This window comes from Hypomesus nipponensis, chromosome 25 (genome assembly GCF_054491055.1).
Source record: "Hypomesus nipponensis isolate SF chromosome 25, ASM5449105v1, whole genome shotgun sequence".
Lineage (NCBI taxonomy): Eukaryota > Metazoa > Chordata > Actinopteri > Osmeriformes > Osmeridae > Hypomesus > Hypomesus nipponensis.
In genome coordinates, this window is record NC_140385.1 from 11,022,406 (window position 1) to 11,044,917 (window position 22,512).

The window sequence follows — 22,512 nt, forward strand, 5'->3', positions numbered from 1 at the left end:
ATCCTATGACCTATGTGGGGGCTCAGGTTGGGAGAAGTGAGGTAAAAAACTTGAGGCTCCTGGTGTATGTAGATGTGTGTGAGCGTGTGTGTGTCTGTGTGTGTGTGTGTGTGTGTGTGTGTGTGTGTGTGTGAAGCGAGGTAACTAGTAAGCGCTTGTGGAAGAAAGGAGCCCTTCATTTGCGTGGAAGCCTGGGTGGTCTGTGCTGACCAATCTGGCAAACCAGCTAATGCTGTAATGTAGCTTATCAAGGACGGCAGCACTGGAATAACAGGTGCATGAAGGGGACCTCATCGCTCAGCACTAGTAAAGGTATGAATGATCGATCCATACATGTTTGTTGTCAGCTTTTTACACTTCTTAAAAATACATTTTAGCTTAGTCAAGCCTAGGGTTACAGCTACTCAGTCACAAGATGGCAATAGGCTAAACTATGACAATAACAGCTTCTAATGATATATTAAGTAGAAACCTGATAACATTTTTCAAATCCACAAAATGAAATGAAATCCACAACAATCGTTGAAGGCTTTATTGAGCTTTCTTTACTGCATTTAGATAGTTACAATCACTACTCAATGGATCACACTTCAAAGTCTTCCTTGAAAACTGTCACTCTTCGCGGCACGGTTTCACCCTTCGCACTGCCAATTGTCATGCCTCCTTAACCAATGAGGCTCCGGGGCTGACTATTGTGAAACCAATGAGGGCGAGGCTGACCAAGTGAATCCTGTGAGGGTGTCGGGATACCGGATAAAAAGTTTGCCGTAGCTGCTTGAGCAAAGTTTGGAGAGACAGAGGGGGGGACGCAATTGTGTTGTGTATCCACGAGAGAGTATGACCGAAGTCGAAGCGCAGAGCACCCCATCGTCGGTACCTGTGGAAGACGAGCCACAGCCCGAGAGAAAAGTGATAGGTAGGGAATCTGTTCTCAAGGCATGCCAAGTATTAAGGCAAAAACTATTTGATAAACGTTAATATTTTAGTATCGCAACGAGCGCACTTTACATTGAGCTACTTACTTAGTACTTGATGTGTTTATTGTTTGAAATGTTCTTATCGTGTCAGTCATTTACCGCATGGCCATATGGTTGTGGTAGTGGCCTATTAATTACTGGTCATGACATTTGTAGGCTACTCCTGAGAAGTTTTCCATTTAGCCTAATTTGTTTCCCATAGTTCACGCGTCACAACGATTAATTAAAATATTTTAGATGGGCCTACTAGTTACATTAATACGAATCTAAGTGTCCCCATCTAAAATGTATCAACCATTTTACAAGTTTGATTTCGGAACACAAGATATCTGGCCGACACCGTTTCCCCAAGTGACCCCATGTATGTGCGTTTGACATGTGCGTTTGACAATTGGCATCTCTACACGCGTAGATTGTGGTCCGTTTTACTTGACTAGTAACTCACATTTATGAGGGAGACTTTGATTAGAAAGTTACTCATGTGAAACCATTACACTGATTTTCTCCATATCAGTTGTCACGTGTCCAAAGCAGGAGGGAGTCAGCTCACAGGTGTAGCTTATTTAGTAATGCTCAAATATAATTCGACACAATTTGCCGGTTGACAGAAACTAGTAACTTTTAACGTTTGGGTTAACTTGCATTTACATTACAACAATGTTTGGGGCTATCGTTGTTATCAGTGACCTATGCACTTCTTTAAAGCTCTCTTTTTGAAGTCCCTTTGGATAAAAGCGTCTGCTAAATGCATAAATGTAAATGGTTTAACTTAGAGTTAAGCGGACACCACTGGGCAGACATGTTGGTACACATAAAACATACGAGTTATGCACATTAACACACCAGGGTGTCTAATCTTACCCTGTTGACCTAGAAGAGAAAATGGTTTCAAAGTTGTCTTGTTAATGATTGACTCCAGGCCCTACATCATGCATAACATGACCTAGCTCTGCTTGGGGTGATAAAGGTAGATGAGAACACCCAACGCATTCCCTTCTAGGCTGTGTGTTTATACAGTGGTTAAGTTTGTAATACAGTGCTTTTTAAATTGTTTATATTGTTGTTGCAGCCACTCTGGTCCAAGGCACAGTGAAATGGTTCAATGTGCGAAATGGATACGGCTTCATCAACAGGTACCCTGTAGTGTGTCAATGTTTTCTGCTGCCAATTCCCCTCAGTAAATGACTGTTTTCCAGGGTGCTCAAGGATGACACTGAAGACATACAACACTTGTCTCCTAAATCTCAACAAAAAATACATATTTTTGTTAAACTGCCGAGATTCTGTGTTGGTGTTCTGAAAGCAAACCATTGCTTAGCTCTGGCGCTTTTTTGAATTCTATACCACTGACGCTCATGATTTCTGCTCCCTCAGAAATGATACGAAAGAGGATGTTTTTGTCCATCAGGTGAGTCCTCAATGAAGTTGATTCTGCAGACTCCCTCGAGGCAGCGTGCTACATTAAGTTTTAAGTAACTAAACGCCACTTTGATTTTTCCCACTAGACTGCCATCAAAAAGAACAACCCCAGGAAATTCCTTAGAAGTGTTGGAGATGGGGAAGTTGTTGAGTTTGATGTTGTCGAAGCAGCCAAGGTGAGTAAATTGAAACGTGTTGTCCTTGGTCCTCAGGTTAATACATGTGATATTTTGCCAACCAAAAGGGGCATTTGTGCTGTTGTGTGGAAATTGGTTGCCAAAATTTGTGTTCCTATTTTGTATTTACAGTTCTATAGGGATAATTAAATGTTTTTAAGGTATCTGGCTACATCGAGGATGCTGGAATATTCCTCAACCCATCTGCTGTCCTCTCCTCTCCCTCAGGGTTCAGAAGCGGCTAATGTGACGGGGCCGGGCGGTGTTCCTGTCAAAGGCAGCCGCTACGCCCCCAACAAGCGCCGCTTCCGCCGGCGTTTCTTCCCGCGCAGCCCCCGACCCGACGAGCAGGGCAAGGCTGGGGAAGGCCCCGAGGGCCTGGGCTCTGAGGGCGAGGGAGCAGCTGACAACGACGGTCCGCAGCCTGCCCCACGACGACGCAGGCCGCGCAGGCCAAGACAGGAGGGTCAAGAGGTGAGGTGGAGGGCTATAAACATAGACCTCATGAACCTGGAATATAGTCTCCTAGTTGTGGTACTGGGAAAGATTATACTGTGCTGCACAGTGACTCGGGTGGGCTTATTGAACTTGAAAGTTCTCTCTCCAATCAAGCTTATGTGTTCTGTAGCGATGGAATATGAATCATAATGACTGAGATGCCCCCTAACCCTAGTCATTAATTAGATAGAACATTTTTATGTTGGGCTTGAAGCCTTGAATAGCATGTGTGTCTTCCAGGGGGAAGGAGGTGAACAGAAAAATGGAGTAGTTGCAGATGGTGACCAGCAGAGGCTGCCACCTCGTAGATTCAGACCCCAGTACCGCAGGTGACGATCGTGACCGCATTGTCGTCACAACCAAGTGCAATCCAAATCATAAATGTAAACATATTCCATGATAACCATGTCTTTTGCCTCTTACCAATCGGGCCTCCAGACCTGTGCGCGCTCGGCCACCTCCGGGAGAGGGCCCGTCTGAGGGCCAGTCTGTTCCGGTTGAGGGCCAGGCTGTTCCAGCTGAGGGCCCGTCTGAGGGCCAGGCTGTTCGGTCTGAGGGCCAGGCTGTTCCAGCTGAGAGCCAGTCTGAGGGCCAGGCTGTTCCAGCTGAGGTCCAGGCGGAGACCCAGGGGGAGGCTAGGAAGGAGGGCCAGGACGACCAGCAGACCAACGGGGAGCTGGACGGGCAGAAGCCTCGTCGACAGTTCAGCCGGCGCCGACAAAGGAACTCTGAGTCTTCAGCCTCAAAGGTATGGAAAATGTTGTTTTTTTTTTTGGCAATGTTATAGTCACCAAAAACAAGGAGTTGCTTTGTGCCAAATGTGCTAAATTCCCCTTTTTCTGGAGAATGGAACGGAGAAATCGGCATCAGAGCCCAGCACCCCCCCTCAGTCCTCGAAGCCAGCCGACCTCAAGTCCTCCCCAGTGTCCTCCCCTAAATCCTCCCCCAAATCCTCTCCAAAGGACTCCCCCAAAACATCCCAGAAGTCACCTAAGGCAAGTAACCTTACATTCTTTTTCAATACACTCGTTCTTTTCCACTTTTTAAATGATTCCCAATCACTGTACATGCACAGATGGTGGCATCCGCCGTAACATGTGTTACTATTTCCAGACATCTACCACGACAGTTCCGGCACCAGCAGAGTAACGGCTGAGGGGACCGCTTTGCATGACCCCTGGCAAGAGGTGGGACCCCTGCCCCCCCCCCCCCCCCCCAACACACACACATGAAAACGAGTTTAACCTTACGGGGTGGGGTGGTGGACTTTGTGGGTGTAGGGTTTTGACCTCTTGCTCTGCATCTGCATGATGGCAACATTGGTTCTATAGCCTGTGATGCAATGTGTGTGACCTTTTTTTTTTTTTTTTTTTTTTGTTTGAACCCCGAGCATGGTCTTTTAGGTAGAAAAACTGATGAGATGGTGACCTTTTGTCCCAGACGGCATGAGGTTCTGTAGATGTAGCCCTTTTTTAAGTTTAGTTATAATGTCTGGACATTCTGGAATAGGCCTGAATATTGCAGGGGTATCTTGGTTGGAAAGCAAAACATTGTTCAACCCATTTTTTTTTTTTTTGCGTTGGGAGGGATGGAGACATTTGACTAATGCCCATGTTTTCGTGTTGGTTGTGTAATGTTTTGTGTTGTCACTCCCCACTTTCTTCCTCCATTGTCTGTCAGCTCTATTCGTCCTCTCTTGTGTCTGTAGGTCGTAGGGGTTGATAAACTCGGTTACCAGGCCCATCAACACACCCACTGCTCTGTGATTTACCCCCCCCCCAACACACTCACATACTCCCCTCTCCCCTCCCTGCAATTCACCTCTCGACTCCTGCCCCCCCCACCCACAGTGTTCTTGTCTAGGCACTGCATATTGGAAGGGGAATGCTAGGGTAGTGAAGGGTTTTGTGCATGCATATTTAGAAATTCTAAGTGCACCTTAAAATAATAATCTTTAGAAAATTATTGAAATACGCTTCGATACCCCGTTATATCACATGACCCCAGCTAGTTTTCTTTGACTGAGAAGGGCAGGAGAAGTTGCAGGAGAAGTTGCAACGAGGAACCAGCCTCGATTTTTAAGTTTGACGAGGGGGAAGTGAAGCAGGTGTGAGGGCAGTAGTGCATACTGGGAGATTATCGAGATCCCTATCACCTAAAATTGAAAACATGCCGCCCATTATTTAATGATCAAAGCCAGGAGCTTGGGTATAAAGTAATTTCCTTAGTTTTATTTTTATATGCATTTATTTTGAGGGGATCATGTGCAATGTCAATTCAGTATGTCAATAAAAAAATATTTGCAAAAAATGCTGCCACTCTTCTTTGCTCCCAACATGCTACCTCATGCAGGTTAATTGAATCAGCAAACTCATATTTACTCACTCGTTTTATTCCACTTGCGGTATACCTTTAATTTTGCAAGACAGCTGGCATCACGATAAGGACCATGTGACAATCCATCTTGCCAAATTTCACGGGGGTCAGATGGCTGAGCGGTTAGGGAGTCGGGCTATTAATTAAAAGGTTGCTGGTTCATATCCCGGCCATGCAAAATGAGTGTCCTTGGGCACTTCACCCTACTAGCTTTGGCGAGAATGTCCTTGTATTTAGGAGCGTCTGCTAAATGAATAAATGTAAATGTAACTTCTTGTGCCTGAGCAAGTGGTTTGGACCAATTTGCATCCTAAATAAGGAACTGGCAGTTACAGGGGTGGTTTAAGTTGGCCTGTGATAGACAGATGGTTCATCGCTTGCCAAGTATATTTTGAAATTGTCCTTTTCCAACTGTAACAAACCATCTGGCGAGTCAGGTTAATATTCCTTACCTACAATTTATTATAAACTTATTATATATATAGTTATTTACCTGTATGGCACTGTACCCCACATTTGGGTGCGACACATATGATGCCTGAAGTAATAGGGGTGTCGACATATCTACTTGAATATATTTAGTAATCCTTTGATAGCATCTTCATAATTTGGGCTGTTGATATTTGAGTAAAAAGACAATCAAGTGGGATTCGTCAACAATCTGTTACTTCATTGAACACAGTATCAATATTCACACATTTTACAAAATACTGGTGTCCTTTGTACAATATCTCAATACAAGTCTTCAAGACACAATCACACCAGTACATCCAAAATCTCTAACTGCATGCATAGTACTTTCAGACATATTGCAGAGACGGTAAAAAAAAAAAAAAAAAAAAAAACTTCAATCTCTTGCAGTAGTACCACTTCAAATACCTGTCACCAGGGCCCTGTCACAATAAATGAAAGGCATCCTCCTTTTGGAGTGGGTAAAGTTTGAATATTTGTAGACCCTCAAACCATTAGTTTTCCTTTGTTTCACTCAAACCAGAACACTATAAACATTAAGTACTGTACATCATTATCACTTCTCACAGTAACATTTCTGTAGGCTGTGCAATACGCATCATGAAATGTCAGAAACAAATCATACATGTGTTTGTCAAAACCACTTAACTAGTTACTAATGTATAGTTGGTTAACCTTATTTCCCTTCTGTAACTAGTTTTCTCCATCTCTGAAAGCCTGACATCTTTGTAGATAAAGTGCATTCAAAACAGTCTCCAGCATTGCTCTATATATAATATCTGTGTGAAATATCACAGAATAATATCCCAACCTCAACCTGCATTTAAAAACCATTTGATTTATGCCTTAAAAAATCTGAAACATTTTTTACAGCCCACTATGACCCATTATGGGTTGCTATGGTAATCAGAATCTGTCACCCAAACTTGGTAACAAGCCTCCAACTCGTTCTCTCCTGTGGCTGTGTTAAGTTGTTGCAGTTCTGTTCCAAAGTTGTATAACCTTTTCCCTGAAACTGATTCTAGTAAGTTGAGTTCCAGGAATGCCCTCCCCATTTAGTCATTTCCCTATTTCACCCATGATCATACAAGGGCCTGATTCCAAAGTATTTGCATATTCTCATCAACTCTCCAAATACACAGCAATGGGTTGGAATCAGGCCCAAAGGACTGTCCACCCCTAGAGACTATACCCAACTTAATTTCTACGGCGCCCAGCCTTCCTTCCCTCCTCAGGCCCCCCACCCTTAGTTCAGAGTGCCATCCCCAAGGTAGTCCAGCTCGGTGCAAGGCTTATCCAGGCCCAGGTCCAGGTCCATGTCCATCATGGTCGCAGAGTGCTGCTGGAAATTGGCAGCGATTTGGTCAAACGTCTTGCCCCGCGTCTCTGGCACCCGGAAGAAAGTGAAGAGGATGAAGAAGAGGATGAGCACTGCGAAAATCAGGAACACGTACGGGCCGCAAACGTCCTGAGGAGAAACAAAGAAATTAGGAGAAAGAGGTTCACGGTAAGGATAAGGTTCACTTCTAAATCATTTATGACATCTGCTTACCAGTTAAGCTCAACAAGGCTATAATCAACTACTATTTATCCTTTTCTAACCTTTCAAAGTTGGTTGAAAGTAAGTAGAAATAACGAATAAAACAACATAGATCCAAACACTCACAGCGATGTATTGGAAGCCCATGCCGATAATAAAGTTGGCGGTCCAGTTGGAGAATCCGGCCACAGCCATAGCAGCAGGTCTGGGGCCCTGGGAGAAGAGCTCGGCGACGAAGAACCAGGGGATCGGACCAGGACCCACTTCAAAGAAGCCCACAAAGCCAAAGATGGCCAACATGCTGATGTAGCTCATCCAGGGAACCCTGTCCTGCAAGGGACAAGATTAAAGGGTTCATTGTCGTCTTATAGAAACAACTAGAAATGTTTGGTGTTGACATTTTTGGGTGGGATAAAGGCAAGAGGCTGACACAAGCAGGTGACTTAATATTGATTATTTAAGAAAATTGACTTTCTTTAATTAGTTGTTTGTGCCTACAATGTGCAGCTAAGGTAATACAGAAGCACATAAGTACATTATTTTGCTGTCGTTGTAGCTGAACCATAGCACACGTTTTTTATGTTTATGTGGGACTGACCAATAAGGCGAGGGCCATCGTCATGATGATGGCACACATGCACATCCCGGACAGACCGAGCATGTGCAGTGTCCTGCGGCCTGTCCTCTCCACCAGGAAGAGCTGTTGATTGGATGAATGGAGGACGACAAAAGTTTAGAGATCAGTCGTAGTCCAATAAGAGCTCCCCATTGTCATTATTCATTCACTTCTTTCTATGTCCTAAGAGTCAATGGGAAGGGGAAAAGCATTCTAGCAACTTAATTGGTTGAACTTAACCAAGGAAGTTCACTCATGCAAACTAGCTTTAAAATGTTTGTGTCAAATAATCAAACAGATCAGTATGTTGGTAAGCAGAATGAGGCAAAGAGGGAATTTTATTCAATTAAAGCATTGTATGTGCCACCCTGGTTAAACTTCCAGAAGTGGACTTATCTGATTAGCTGATGAGAACACTACAAGAGATCAATATCTGTGTGTCATTGTGTGTTTGGGAAATGTAACTTTTTGGATTCCATATATAATTATTGCTAGTCAGTACAGACTCACCCCATTGTAACTCTACCACCTGGGAATACACATTTTAAAACATATGGATTTTGCATGTCAGAACATTAACTTAATTTTGTGCATTATTTGACCAAAATTAATTTGAGCTTGGCAGTTAAAAAAGCTAACAGCATGGGTGAACTTCCATGGTTGTTATCAACATATTAATTAAGTTGTTTGTTCGAGATACTATCTTGTTCAGACAACCAATTACGACAATCTTTTTGTCTCTCCTCCCCCCACAAAACATTTCCGTTTGGCTTTCAGGGCTTTCATAGAGTCATAGTAAACAGATAAATTAGGATGGAATAATTTCATAGTTCAGTTTGTTTAGCATTGTGATAAGGGTAACAGTATTACTTGACCAGACAAGAACTTTTCAAAACAAAAAGTACTTCCACCCCTTCTTATTTACAAATACACACACTGGGACACACCATGGATAACTTGGGATTTAAACTTCTCTACTCAACAAGTCATATCTCGCTTATTTCTATGGATAGCTATTAGAGAAATGATAGGTTGGGTCAATCCACAGCAAAATCTTGTTTACACTCTGATAGCATTGTTAAACAGGAGAGGATGGGGTTGTGGTTGTGACTAGAGAACCTACCGAGACCACGGTAAAGGCACAGTTGACCACTCCGGCTCCTATGGTGGCGTAGACAGGGCTTTGGACCCCTGCCTTCTGGAAAATGCTGGTGGAGTAGTAGAATATCTGGTAGGAGGAGATGAAGAAATAAGATGAACCAACTTAACGATCCAAACATATACCATGGTTTGCCCTGGAATTGAATTACAGTTTTTCTCCATCGGCTTGGCTCATTTCATGAAACAGAAATGACATTCTCATAACAACACGTGCAAACCTCCAAACCGCTGGGCAGTTGTTCACAACAGATTGGAATTTTTCATTCCTTTAATCAAATTGCAATTGTATTGGCACATCCTTCTAAATGACAAGTGCAATTGCCTACAGTTTGCACACATTTCAAATGATTTAGCACATCTTTGAAATGGTTAGGTATAATTGCCTTCAATTAGGCCAACTATCAATTGAAAATATCTTGCTGGTCTAAACTGACTGTTGTTTCTCAGTCAAGTGGTTGTTCTCTGCAAAACATATTGGCATCATTTCCTTGTGTACATCATCACCTGCACAATAGTTCACTCCACTGTCAAAATCTTTCAGGCACATACTACCATGAAAAACATGATAGTATATACTGTAATATGGATCTCTTGGATCATCTGCTTACAGTCATTGTCAGGTGCAAGTATAACTTTACAAAACAAGGGGACACATCCAATCACCAATCACACAGTAAGTTTAGTTAGCTGACAGGAGCAATGCAGCAGTATAAATGCTTCCATCAAATATATAGAGCTTGTCCCAGGCCAGCTTGGGGACAACATCACTGTTTTTGCTGCCATTTCAGAGAATTGTGTAGGCTAGTCACCCACATTCCCAGTCTTGGTCCATACAATATCCAGACGCTCCTTGTGTTCTTGGACGGCCTGCACTCCAATCTTATCCCTCTACGTGAGAGGGGTTTGGTAGGGCCTCACTTCCTTACATTTGTCAAAGATGAGCAGGAGAGTGAGGACGAAAACTAGTGAAACTCCAGCTTTGCTTTACTTTCTTACTGTATGTGTTTCCTTCTTGCCATGAAATGCACCCTCTGCAACTCTGACTAGGAAGGGGTCACATGCCTGAAAAGTACCGTGGTTACTCATACTAGTCCATTCAGTGTACAATAGGAATCATTTGATGCTGGGATATACAGAACAGACAATAGAGGAGGTGCATTTCATGCCTGGCTTACTGTAATGCACCCCCTGCTAACTCTGACTAGGAAAGTGTCACTTGCATGAAACTTACTGTGGTTACTCATACTACTAGTGCAGGTTGTACATGTTAGTTGTGTGCTTATTGTATGACAGTATATTGTGCTGTACACATTTCCTGTTACAGTAACCATGATGTATGGCAATTACAGTAACAATTTCCATGGCAGTGTAAGTGCAATATGTGATGTGAAACCTTGTAGGCTACTTTTGAATTACTGTAATCTTTTTTCTGTTTGATACACATTTACATTTTACATGTATTCATTTAGCTTTTATCCAAAGTGACTTCCAAGAGAGAGCTTTACAAAAGTGCATAGGTCAATGATCCTAAACAACGAGATAACATTGTGGTTAGCCAAAACATGAACCATACATTACAGTATTGTTGCTTGCTTTTCTACAGGTACACTCTTGCACTTTCGAGGTTCATGTTGTTTAGTTGTAACTTATTTAGCTACATGCTCTTATGGTTCTTCCCTTTTGAACTTATTTGGGTTTTTCACAATGTATGCTTCATGTTTTGGCTAACCGCAATGTTTGGGGCTATTGCGTTGTTGTGGTCAGTGACCTATGCACTCTTGTAGAGCTCTCTTGGAGGTCGCTTTGGATAGAGGAATCTGCTAAATGAATACATGTAAATGTAGATTGAGACACATTGTATTCTGGAAAGAAAACATCTACAACAGAAACTATAGCACAGTGCACATGAGGGATATTTCTAAGGTCCACTGCCATACTGACAAAACATCTAAACATTTTGACCTGCAGTGTTTACACAATGCCAAAGGGACTTTTCCTTTTGGGGGCACTGACTATTTGGATGAGAAAAGGATTTAGTTTTGACTGATAAATTGTCTGTTTTAGGAAAGAGATGACCCTTTGCAGGTGTTCCATGGTGTTTTGCGGAACCATCTGGGTTATTTTAGCAAATGTATTTAAAGGTTTGAGAATGTTCTCTTTTTTCTCGAGAGATGAGCCAAAGCAATCGAGAAGGAACTTTTCATTTTGGGGGCACTGGCTATTTTTATGAGAAAATGATTTGGTTTTGAAGCATGAGGTAACTGTTTTGGGTGAGATATGACCTTTTGAATGTAATCTATGTAGTTGTGCTGAACCATATAGGCATTTTGCAAAATGCACGTGGAGCTTTGAGAATGTAATTTCAGTTTCAAGAATTGAGCCAAAGCAATGGAGAAAAACGGTATAAAAAATCACAAACTGTACACCCAGAGACACATACACCCACACATGCACAGACACCCCCACGTGCGCATGCTCGACTCACAGCGTTTACTCCAGATAGCTGCTGGGAGAGCTGAAGAACGATAGCTATGATTATAGGCTGTCTGTAAAACGGAGATCGGAACAGCTCCGGGATGGACACCTTCCTCTCCATGTCCATCCTCCTCTTCTCCTCCTTCATCTCCGCCAACATGTCCCCTACATCCTGTCTCCCCGTCAACCTCCTCAGACCTGGGCATATGAGTATATATATGACAGAGAGAGAGACAGAGAGAGAGAGAGAGAGAGAGAGAGAGAGAGAGAGAGAGAGAGAGAGAGAGAGAGAGAGAGAGAGAGAGAGAGAGAGAGAGAGAGAGAGAGAGAGAGAGAGAGAGAGAGAGAGAGAGAGAGAGAGAGAGAGAGAGAGAGAGAGAGAGAGAGAGAGAGAGAGAGAGAGAGAGAGAGAGAGAGAGAGAGAGAGAGAGAGAGAGAGAGAGAGAGAGAGAGAGAGAGAGAGAGACAGAGAGAGAGAGACAGAGAGAGAGAGAGAGAGAGACAGAGAGAGAGAGAGAGTACACAAAGCTCATTAATAGCTTATCTCTGGTGCACATCTCAATGTTTAGGGACGTCTTCCGTGAAATGTCTAAGGGTCCTCTAAGCTTATTGACTCATAAGAGAGACAGAAAAGGAGGCCATTACAGAGTATTGGGACACGTTTGAGACATCTCCTCTCTCACCACTCTTGGCGTGGTGCTCCTGGCAGCGGATGATGTAGAGGAACCGAGGGCTCTCTGGGCAGAAGGGCAGCAACACCATCTGCAGGACGGTGGGGATAACGGTGATCCCCAGCAACACCGGCCAGAGCTCCTCGCTACCCAATAGAGACTCCAGACCAAGGATCTACCAGGGGAAGGAGAGACGGACAATTAAGGAAGGGGATGGGTGAACGAACCATCTACACTGTAGAGTGCATATTTACTGTAATTATAAATGTGTGTTCCGGTAAGTAATGTTTTCTAGTTCCGAAACCTATTTAACCCTTCCGGAACGCTGTGCCTGGTGCTTCTTTTTGAAGAGTTCACACGTATGTCCAGAATCCTACCTGCGCTAGGAGTATGCCTGTGACGATAGCCAGCTGGTGCAGGGTGCCCAGTGCCCCTCGGAGACTGGTGGGTGCAATCTCACCCACATACATGGGTGTCAGCCCTGAAGCCAATCCTGAGTATAAAAAGACAAGGAACAGAAACTAGTATTAAGTATCATATTCAGATAGACTTGTTTGGGCAAAATGCTTGTGTACTGTAACTTGCATTTGTAATGGAATTCTACTATTTTCTATTAATATTCTGCCCAGCTTTTAATTAGGGGTAGGCCTATAATAATCCCAAAACATAAATATTGTAGTGATCATATACAATGATGTATGATATTGATTATGAAATAAGATATCATATAAATCAAATAGAAACACATGAGACTTCTAAAATACTTCTAAAACGTATACAAAACAAATGCAGCTGTTGTGCTAATTTGAATTTTTTATCGTTGTTCCTATCATAAATATATTATATATAAACTTTCTCTCTGATTCCTTCATCAGAGTGAACAGTCATATATCTTTCTCCATATAAGCATCAAGTCTACCAGTTTCTCACCACAGTACATCCCAATGACAAACCGGCCAAGGATCATCATCTCAAATGACCGACTGATCTTGGACATCCCCATCAGGCCTCCGCCAATGAATGCAAACAAGTTGTTGATCAACATGGCTTTCCTCCTGACAAAACACAAAGAAACCAGTTTTTTCAACATAGAAGACCATTAGTCTGCACAAAGGTAAGCACTCTTAAAGAGTATTTAGAAGTTGGAGGCAGCCTCTAGATGGCAGGATTTCATCAGTATGCAGACTAAGTTGTGGGTTTTCAACTTCTGATAAAGAATAGAAATAAGAAGCATGTTTTACTCAAATACATACTTTGTCAAAGCTGACATGCTACGGATGGGCACAAGAAATATGAATAACTGATTAGGCTACAAAAAAGGCATGCCTCCACTAAAACGGTGTTTATGAAGTGAAGTTGATTATGAAAAATATATTTCAACATTTCAGACTGACCCAAATCTGATAACATTAAAGCATGTAAAGCAGGTATGGATTTGCATGAGGGTTAGGTATGATCAGGGAGAGAGATCAGATAGAGAACTCAACTGTGGTAGCCCATGCAGATACACACACGCACAGCGTGTACACGCACGCAACACACACCCAACACAGCCCACCCACTTACTCCTCACTTTTCCCCAATCCACTCATCTCTTCTGAGATCCCCTTTCAATAGTCCAAGTCTCTGGGCTATAATCCATTTTGCGTACTAGCTAGTTTCACAGCTGGAAACTGGACAACATAACCGTAGATGCACTTCCTGACAGACAGACTGGATGAAAGGCACTAACCAATGACATTTATATTTACATTTAGTCATTTAGCAGACGCTCTTATCCAGAGCGTAAGTACAGGGTCATTCCCCCGAGGCAAGTAGGGTGAAGTGCCTTGCCCAAGGACACAACGTCATTTTGCATGGCCACAAATTGAACCGGCAACCTTCTGATTAATAGCCTGATTCCCTAACCGCTCAGCCATCTGACAGAAAAGAGGGGGGTGTGATACAGCCTATTACAAGGGGCTGGAAGTAGCAATGATTCTGATTGACAGTTCCTCGGCAGTCAACTGTCAGGGTACTGCCTCGAATTTACAGTGAAAACAAGGATTTACATGCAGTACTGAACAGGCTCGGATGTCTCTCAGATACCTTTCATCGTGTGATTTGCGTACGGTTGCAGCATGTTGCGTACGCACGCTTGTGTGTCTGAGCGTGTGTGTGCGTGTGTGTCCTCTCTCTGTGCTTTGTCCCTACCTGCCCAGCCACTCTGAGATGACGCCCACGCAGAAGGAGGAGAGCATGCCTCCTATGGAGAAGATGGCCACAGACAGGGACCAGAGCGAGGTGAGCATTCCCAGGGGGATGGGCTCCCCGTACCGATGGTGCCACGTGGCATTGTAGTCCTGCTCAATGATCTGACGGGGCGAGAGGGAGAGAGGGAGGTCAAGGAGAGACCATGCACAGGAGAGTACAGCAAAGCAAAAGCAGGACATAGGAAATGATGCCAAGCTAAATAAGAACAAACTGTAAACACGACATAATCATGATGTAAAATTACCACATGGGCTTTAAATGTACACTACAACTCTCATGTTGATTATTCAATGTGCTGAAGCAAAATTGGAAAGCGGAGAAACCGAATCTAAGATGACTTTAATATTGCATTTTGAAATAGTTATATTTAATTATAATGTCTACATTACAGAAGCTACTTATATCAAATCAACACCAATGCCTCTTAGTATGGGGTCTGTAAGCCTAACACAATGTAACACAGAAACAGTTCACACTTCAGCTACCGACAAACTCAAGCACAAGAGTTTCCTGCCAATTGGTTTTATAACGATGGTCCTCTACACACCCACAAAGCCCTGTACTAGAATACCCCTCAGCAATGGACGTCAGACATGGTGCGGTCAGGAAGAGACCTAGGCCAGTACATCATTTCTGTCATGGAGGGTCAAGGTTTTGGCCTGGTGTGCATAGTGTGAGAGTTGAAAGACTTGACACGCTATAATGACGGCAGGTCACATGCCTACATAGGCTGGGAAGTTGTGATGTCTCGTATGTCTGCTCACCTGACTTGTGACGCTGCTGACTGATTATGTCTGACTCACTGTCCTTAAAGTGACCATCCCCTTTGATTTCCCTTACTCGGTCTCATTGAGAACAAATCGATAAACACAGAAGTTCTTCCCATTTTTGCTTAATAAACGTAATATTTTTTATCTGAATGAAATGAAACAAGTGGCAGAAAATCAATGCCATACTTAGCCATAGACAATCCCTTTGTTATAAGTGCAAAAGGCCAGATAGATAATTTGGTTGTTTAAGGTGTCACCATACAGCACGATGGCTATCCTACACACAAGCAAAACTTCAACCAGAACTAGGGTTCACGCTGAAGGGACCGGAACCGCATTCACAGTATTCGAGCCCCTCTAATCTAGCGTACGTGCACCATGATGTGTGTCCCTTCCGAAAAAGACACCTAGTCCCCCCCCCCCCTTGTCTGTGTCACAACGTGAACCCTCGGCGAACCATATGAGCGTGGCTCCCCAACAACCCCCTTTAAAGGAGACAGAAATAGCCCCTCTTTTCCCATGACACCAAAGCGGCAGTCACAGACCGCTGCCTCGGGTTGCAACTCTCAGCTGTGCCGGGTCACCCGAGATGGAGGAATGGTAAAGTGTGTGTGTGGGGGTGTGTGTGTGGGTGTGTGTGTGTGGGGTGGGGGGGGATACAAATAGGTACACATGTGTGAAAGCTTGCTGGGATGGTGGGCTAGGGGGGGGGGGGTGGGGGGAGGTGACATGGGGTAGTGATGGTCCAAGAAGGAGAGGGGGAATGGGGGGTGGGGGAGGGGTAAGGGGGGTTGGCGGGGCACCGGGCTTCCGCATGCTGCATGATGTGCCACACACACCCCCGTGTTGACATTTCTCAGATACTCCCTCGTTACATCCCACTCTCAGCTATAGTGTGCTGGATGCATGCTGTCTCTTTCTCTCCTTACCCATCCTCTTCGCCACTCAGTCTCTCCCCTCATCTCTGTGTCTCTCACTCTTTTTCCTTTCCACTTTTGGCTCTTTCTCCCTCCTCCTCTTGCTCCAGCCAATTTATCAAACCACTAAAACCCTTTCAATGCTTTTTGGGGGTAAATAAATGGCAGATCATTCGTTGAATGACCAATTATCATTCACAATTAGAACATGACTAACCCTAACCCCATATTCCAGGTTTCTCTTTAAGCTCTATCTGTCTGTAATGAGGTACTCTGGGTATACACACACAGACGATGATGGTCTGTAACAGCTGCAACAATGAGAATGGACTTAGCCGGTCCGGAACCAACCAGGGACATCTGGTTGAATGTCATATTACTGTCTTCCCTCACGTGCCTCATCAGAGCAATATCACACATCCTAATCAGCTTAGCCGAGTCACCTTCACATTGGTCTGGAACAAAAAGTCTCAAAAGACATTCCTACATCTAAAACAAATTGAGTGTGATCTGTTAATGCTAGATGTACTACCTTCTGAGGGGCATTGATGACGCCAATGTTGTAGCCAAACTGCAGGGATCCGAGCACAGCGGTGAACACTGAGAGAGCGAGGGTTCCAGTCACCGTCTGAATCAGGACACAAGGCACACATGAGAACACATGTTGAAACCATGGTGATAACAAGCACAAACACAAAACAGCACAAGGAGTTAAAGATAGTAGGTTTTTAGAAACATTTAACATCAGAAGCGGAGGTTTGTTTTCAAATGGGGTGGGACAGCTTAACAACTGAGGATGAGGCCGTTAAATGTAATTGAGCTAATTTTCTTAATAAAAAGTGGTTGGACAGATTTGGTGTTCTCAAAAAGTGGTGGGATGTCCCACTCATGTCTAATAAAACCTATGCCCCTGTTTACCATACATTACACCTTTATTTCACATCTCACCCTGGAGGGCCAAGATTGCAAGGCAATGTGGTCCTTGAGCAGTTCATCCCCTAAATAAAAAATAATCCTCTGATAGTCTCACATTTATTTTTAGCCAATTTGACCACCACAAGCTGAGTGCCATCTAGTTCCATTATTGTTTCACAACTCACACCAAAACAGAGGGAAAAAAATGACTTTGGAGTGAACTGTCTCTTCAAGATAAAAAGGACACCACACACAAACACGGACCCTCATACAGTCTCTCTAATATGCACTATGTATATTTATATTATTAATGAGAAATAATCTATTCAGTGGTGGGCAAGACTTAACTGTGTATCGTGTGATTGGTGCATGGACTTTAACCCCCCCCCCCCCCCATTCCCCATGGGCCACACACACCTGTCTCCACGCTGACTGACAGGCGTTTGAGGAGAAACCACCCTTCTGTTGACATCAGTTTATGTTCAACACTGCCAACAGAGAGTTGAGCCTGACTGGCTCAAGAACCTTTCACAACCTACAAGCGTGAATAATATCTGTACAGGGGACATAAACCGGTGCACTTTCACTCATTTCGCATGTTGTGCCATTACTAAATGCAATTTGAAATGTGTTTTCCCAGAAAATGTGTGCGGGATACTAGACGGAGTTAGCAATTTCTCAATAGTACGACATGAATTGTGACTTACTCAAACAATGTGCAGCATTTTTGTATTAGGTACCTTGTGAAGGGAATGGGTTGGGCGTGCCTGTGTATTAGCAACATGACCTTGCAGTGTTGTCTCCAGACAAGCTGTGCTTTCTTATCCACCAAAATAAATAAACCAATACAAGGGTGTGTGTGTGTCTTTGACTGTGTGTGTGTGTACGTGTATGTGTGTGTGTGTACGTGTGCGTGTGTGTGTAGCCCATGTATGAGAGATACCCACATAAAGCTAGAATGCCTTGCTCTAATTCACTTCATAGAATACATGCCCCACAACCCCTCACTACTCAATATGTAACCATATGGAAGAATTTGAAGAATGCTTCTGTGAAGTCAAGACAAAATACCCTTTTCAGCTTTTATTTAACTTTGACACGTTATCAGATTTTGTCATCAGCAAGTTGCTGAGAGTTATGGCAATGTCTAGTGCTCTGTAATACTGTTACAGCTTTACACACCAGAGTCCTTTCCTTATCACGGACCTGAGGAACTGCCATAATGCCAATATGACGTGAGAGGGGTGAGGATTTGAGGATTTGAGAGGTGGTCATGTTCATGGCAGCTGTGATGTAAACCCATTGAACTGCACACACTCACCCACCCTAATTCAACCTGACCCAGACCTAGTAGCATAGCTAATCGAAAGGTCTTTCTCGTCAAGGTCACCACTGAGGACAAACAAAGTTTCACAATTCACATTTCGCTCATTAGCCTACTTTTGAAAACGAAAAAAATGCTCATTCGTTTCTATTCTGGTGCAGCCGAAATGCCTATAAACCTAATGCAGCAAAGTTTAGCTATAGTTTGTGTTGTTTATCAAAGGTGTTAATAAAAACGTGTAAATGTTTTTTTTCTGATAATGAATGAATGAATACGACACCTACGTTAAAACCCCTGTCATGCTTTGAGGCAATCACAGTATATCTGCGCCTATAGGATGGGTCCATCGGTTGAGCGTGCATTGAGCAATGACGATGGATTTAATAATATCGTTCATTTAGATCTACAATACCCGTTTTGAAATAACTAAATTTTCAAAAATGAAATTTGACATTACCTCCCCTCCAAGTTGCTGAAACCCAACTGGCATGGCTACAGGCTGAGGTACCGATAGTAGCCGTTCAGTCGTATCTCGCGTTCGCGCAGTCCCAACCGCGTGAAATCCCTTTGTAGACCCGAAGAATCCACGCACGTGTGGAATTAAAGTGATCCAAAAAAGTAAAAATCCACGATAAAGAGAAGAAATTAGGCGCAAGTGTTAATGCGTCTCATTCACTGGATCCTGTCTTCTATGAAGTTTGTGGTGCGTCCGTACAACTGTAATAGAATGCCATGGCCACAGTCTCTCTCACAACTCTTGGTCTTTTCTAAAGGAGGGAGGGGTTGTAAGGGGTACTGGAGGGAGGTTTAGCCGTCACTACTCTTGAGAGCCTGTGACAGAGGTCGTCTTTTGCGGAAAGACGCAAGCAGAAAGCTTTCTTGACCTTATCCACCATTGCCCGAAGACAAGTGTGTCAACTGTATACAGACTGTTGAAATCACCACACCAGTGAGTTCTTTGACCTCCTTTCAATCACGGCCTTTTGGAGATGGAGTTGGAAAACTGTATCTTGAGGGTATTTTTTATTGTAAAAAAACCCATAAAATTCAGCATTGTCTATTACAGTCTATTTCATTGTCAATCAACGTATATTTATACAAAATATATTTTTGTTTTGTTGCCAGTAACGGAAACAGTCCTGAGTCCCGTGCAAAGGCTTGGCCTGAAATATACTGAAGCCACTGTCCACCAGCACTGATCTGAGGTTCTGACTCTTGTGCTGTACAGCCAGAACAGACTTGTCTGTGCCTCTATGTTTCCTATTGTCTGCCATTTTAGCTGCTGTGAATCCACCAGGCTATTTTCAATCACATGCCAAAGGGGCCATGCACCCAGCCAGTACACCGCCAGATCACCCCATCCACAAACCCTCCCCTATTTCACACAAAATATTAATCCTTCCCCAGGCAACAGGTGGAGCCTAAATTTGGAACATATCACTCAGGCTGGTGCTAGAGAGGTGGAAATTGGGGACAGCAAGTAGGTGTGTCTAGAGGCATGGATTAGGGAGTTGGGGGGCGTTGGTTGGGAGGTACAACAGAGCCTATGAAATAGCTAATGGAAAATGACTGCTGTTTAACTCAGTCCAAGGCCTACTCACCCCCTCCCGCTTTGAATCAACCTTTTCATCTCATGCCACTCTCTACCGCTCCATCCCACTCTGATCTGATGCGTGGATTGAGAAACAGAACCTGACACCCTCTCTCAAAGCCAGGGCCCCAGTCACAGTCATGTGTGTGGCCCACACTAAATGGAGAGAAACTCTATACCCAGAGAACAGTGGGCTGGAGCCCCCCAAACCAGCAGAGCATGTGAACATCCAAGGCCAGATAGATAAGAGAGTTATTTAAAAATGTATTTAAAAGAGAAACATATGCTTTCATGAGAGAAGAACAAATTGTGAATTAGGCAAAAACCTTTTTTTTTTTTTTTTTTTTTTTACTAAAACTCAAGCTCCCAGACATGTCTACACAGCAGTAGTATTACATTTACATTTATGCATTTAGTAGACGCTTTTATCCAAAGCGACTTCCAAGAGAGTTTTTACAAAAATGCATAGGTCACTGATCATAACAACGAGATAGCCCCAAACATTGCCGGTAGCCAAACATGAACCATACATTGTGGAAACCAAATAAGTCCCAAAGGGAAGAACAATAAGAGCATGTAGTTAAAAGTAAAAAATAAAAATAATAACAGGTTACCTATATAAAATACAATATACAAATATAAGATTATATATTTTTTAACTATAAATACAGACATAGGGGGAGGTGTACCAAGAACTGTAAGATGTATCATACAAGTATTATATACACATACATAGTTAAGTTAGCATTTACATGCAAGCCAGTATGCAGGCTTTCCTTTATACCCTAAAACTCAGCCTTTGTTAACTTTGAAACTCAACGTGCAAATGTCATTTGTGTTTGTCTCAAAACTGAGATCGACAATCAGATATCTAAACCAAAGTCACACCACCTCACAGATGAGAACATGTGACTGCCCTCTAATAGTGACTCAAGTGACCTAGCAAGTCAGGCGATGTAAATACTGTTCCTTGGTAATGACTATGCATGACGGTGTGTTTGTGGGTGTGTGTGTGTATTTGCCTGAGGGGCCAACTAGTTCTTAATATTGTTACAGTAACATGATTTGTGGGAAAAGAACGGATGCTATTTAAAATAAGGATACAGGTATGGAGCAACCTGCCATATCAATAAACACATGAATAAATGTACACAACATGCAAAACTAAAAATGCACAATTGCATGCATTAATACATGCATCAATGAATGCAAATAAATAAACGAGTGAGGAATTACAAATTTTGGGGGGAGAAAAGGCTTAAATTAATAGGTTATATTTCTATCCATTTAGACCTTATGTATTTGTTCATCCAACATGATAATGGGAGGGTGTAGAATTGTGGGAACAGATATTCAGACAGACAAGCCATTTTTGAATCTGACATACACTGAAGAGCAGCTAGTCAGCAAGGGCAGCTCTAGTGTGGGGGTTGGGAGCAGTGCCTCTGTGACAACAAGCTTGGACACCCTTGTGCCCCCCCCCCCCCTCCCCCTCTCCTAAATGAAGAGTCTGAATAATCATAAACATGGTAGGCAATTTTGCCTGTTAATGCCTGTGATGTAGTGAAGAAAACTATGACAACAATGATGTTTATTGTAGTTGAAATGGTCTCGAGAACCTCCACTGCTAGTTCCATCAACAACAATCACGTTGACCATGGCCAGTTTCTTGCCTTTCACATGACTGGTGAACAGTGCCGGAATGAAATAGTCAGGGCTTGTCCTAAGGCACCAGGGCTCCGCACACCTTCACCTGCCCATTGACTATGGGTGAAACCTTCTGCTCTGTTTGTACTATTTAGATGTTTAGTAGCGTACATCTCACAGTAGCCTACTTCGTACACCCCTAGGGCTTCTGTTTTTATTTAATACACCGACACGACCGGTCTATATCATTTAGCCTATATAATATAGCCTATCATTTATCATTGTAGCCTCGATACTTTATTTTAAAAAGATTAATTGTGAAGTAGATTTTTCACGGAGACTGGTTGTTGTTAATAAAGTAAAAAAGTATTGCAGCACGCCAGAAGTCAATGGTAAAAATAAAGTTCGGTAAAGTCGGCATGACATTTACAGATTCAACTTTACCGAAGCCCAGTAGGCTATCATTGGATCACTGGCAGAAAGAAAAGGTTCCTTATGAAACTTAGCAAAACCACATGTATTATCTTGAGTAACCGGGTCATCATTTCTGGAAAGTGACATTTGTCAGCAATGTCTTTTTTTTTCAAATGAATTTTTGAGCGTTTTGAAAACCACAAAGCCAAATGCCATAATTTTCGAGAGGAGGTAGGCCCTATGTCTAGCTGGCCTACGGCCAATATCCTATAAGACAAAGAAAAAAAAAAAAAGCAAGCAA

The 22,512-nt window shown here is 43.1% G+C and overlaps 2 protein-coding genes across 3 annotated transcripts; one reads left to right on the forward strand and one right to left on the reverse strand.

Moving 5' to 3' along the window:
- The first annotated feature begins 37 nt into the window (after window positions 1-37).
- Window positions 38-5,380, forward strand: LOC146222256 (Y-box-binding protein 2-A-like). 2 transcript variants are annotated; one of them, XM_084691634.1, is made up of 10 exons: window positions 38-312; window positions 2,047-2,110; window positions 2,352-2,385; window positions 2,483-2,572; window positions 2,801-3,046; window positions 3,311-3,399; window positions 3,509-3,818; window positions 3,916-4,065; window positions 4,184-4,257; window positions 4,751-5,380. In XM_084691634.1, exons 1-9 carry the CDS (start codon window positions 279-281, stop codon window positions 4,217-4,219), a joined length of 1,053 nt encoding a protein of 350 aa, XP_084547760.1. In that variant the 5' UTR covers window positions 38-278; the 3' UTR covers window positions 4,220-4,257; window positions 4,751-5,380. The 2 variants fall into 2 exon arrangements, with proteins under 2 accessions (XP_084547760.1, XP_084547759.1); XM_084691633.1 differs by lacking the exon at window positions 38-312 and adding an exon at window positions 725-916.
- Window positions 5,381-6,094: 714 nt separating this feature from the next.
- On the reverse strand, window positions 6,095-19,339 carry LOC146222257 (solute carrier family 2, facilitated glucose transporter member 4-like). The gene is made up of 11 exons (XM_084691632.1): window positions 19,017-19,339; window positions 16,853-16,948; window positions 14,574-14,734; window positions 13,311-13,435; window positions 12,758-12,873; window positions 12,393-12,555; window positions 11,720-11,907; window positions 9,197-9,301; window positions 8,056-8,157; window positions 7,584-7,787; window positions 6,095-7,385 (listed from the first exon to the last, which is right to left on the reverse strand). The coding sequence occupies exons 1-11, from the start codon at window positions 19,047-19,049 to the stop codon at window positions 7,164-7,166; spliced, it is 1,515 nt and encodes a 504-aa protein (XP_084547758.1). The 5' UTR covers window positions 19,050-19,339; the 3' UTR covers window positions 6,095-7,163.
- Window positions 19,340-22,512: the final 3,173 nt, after the last annotated feature.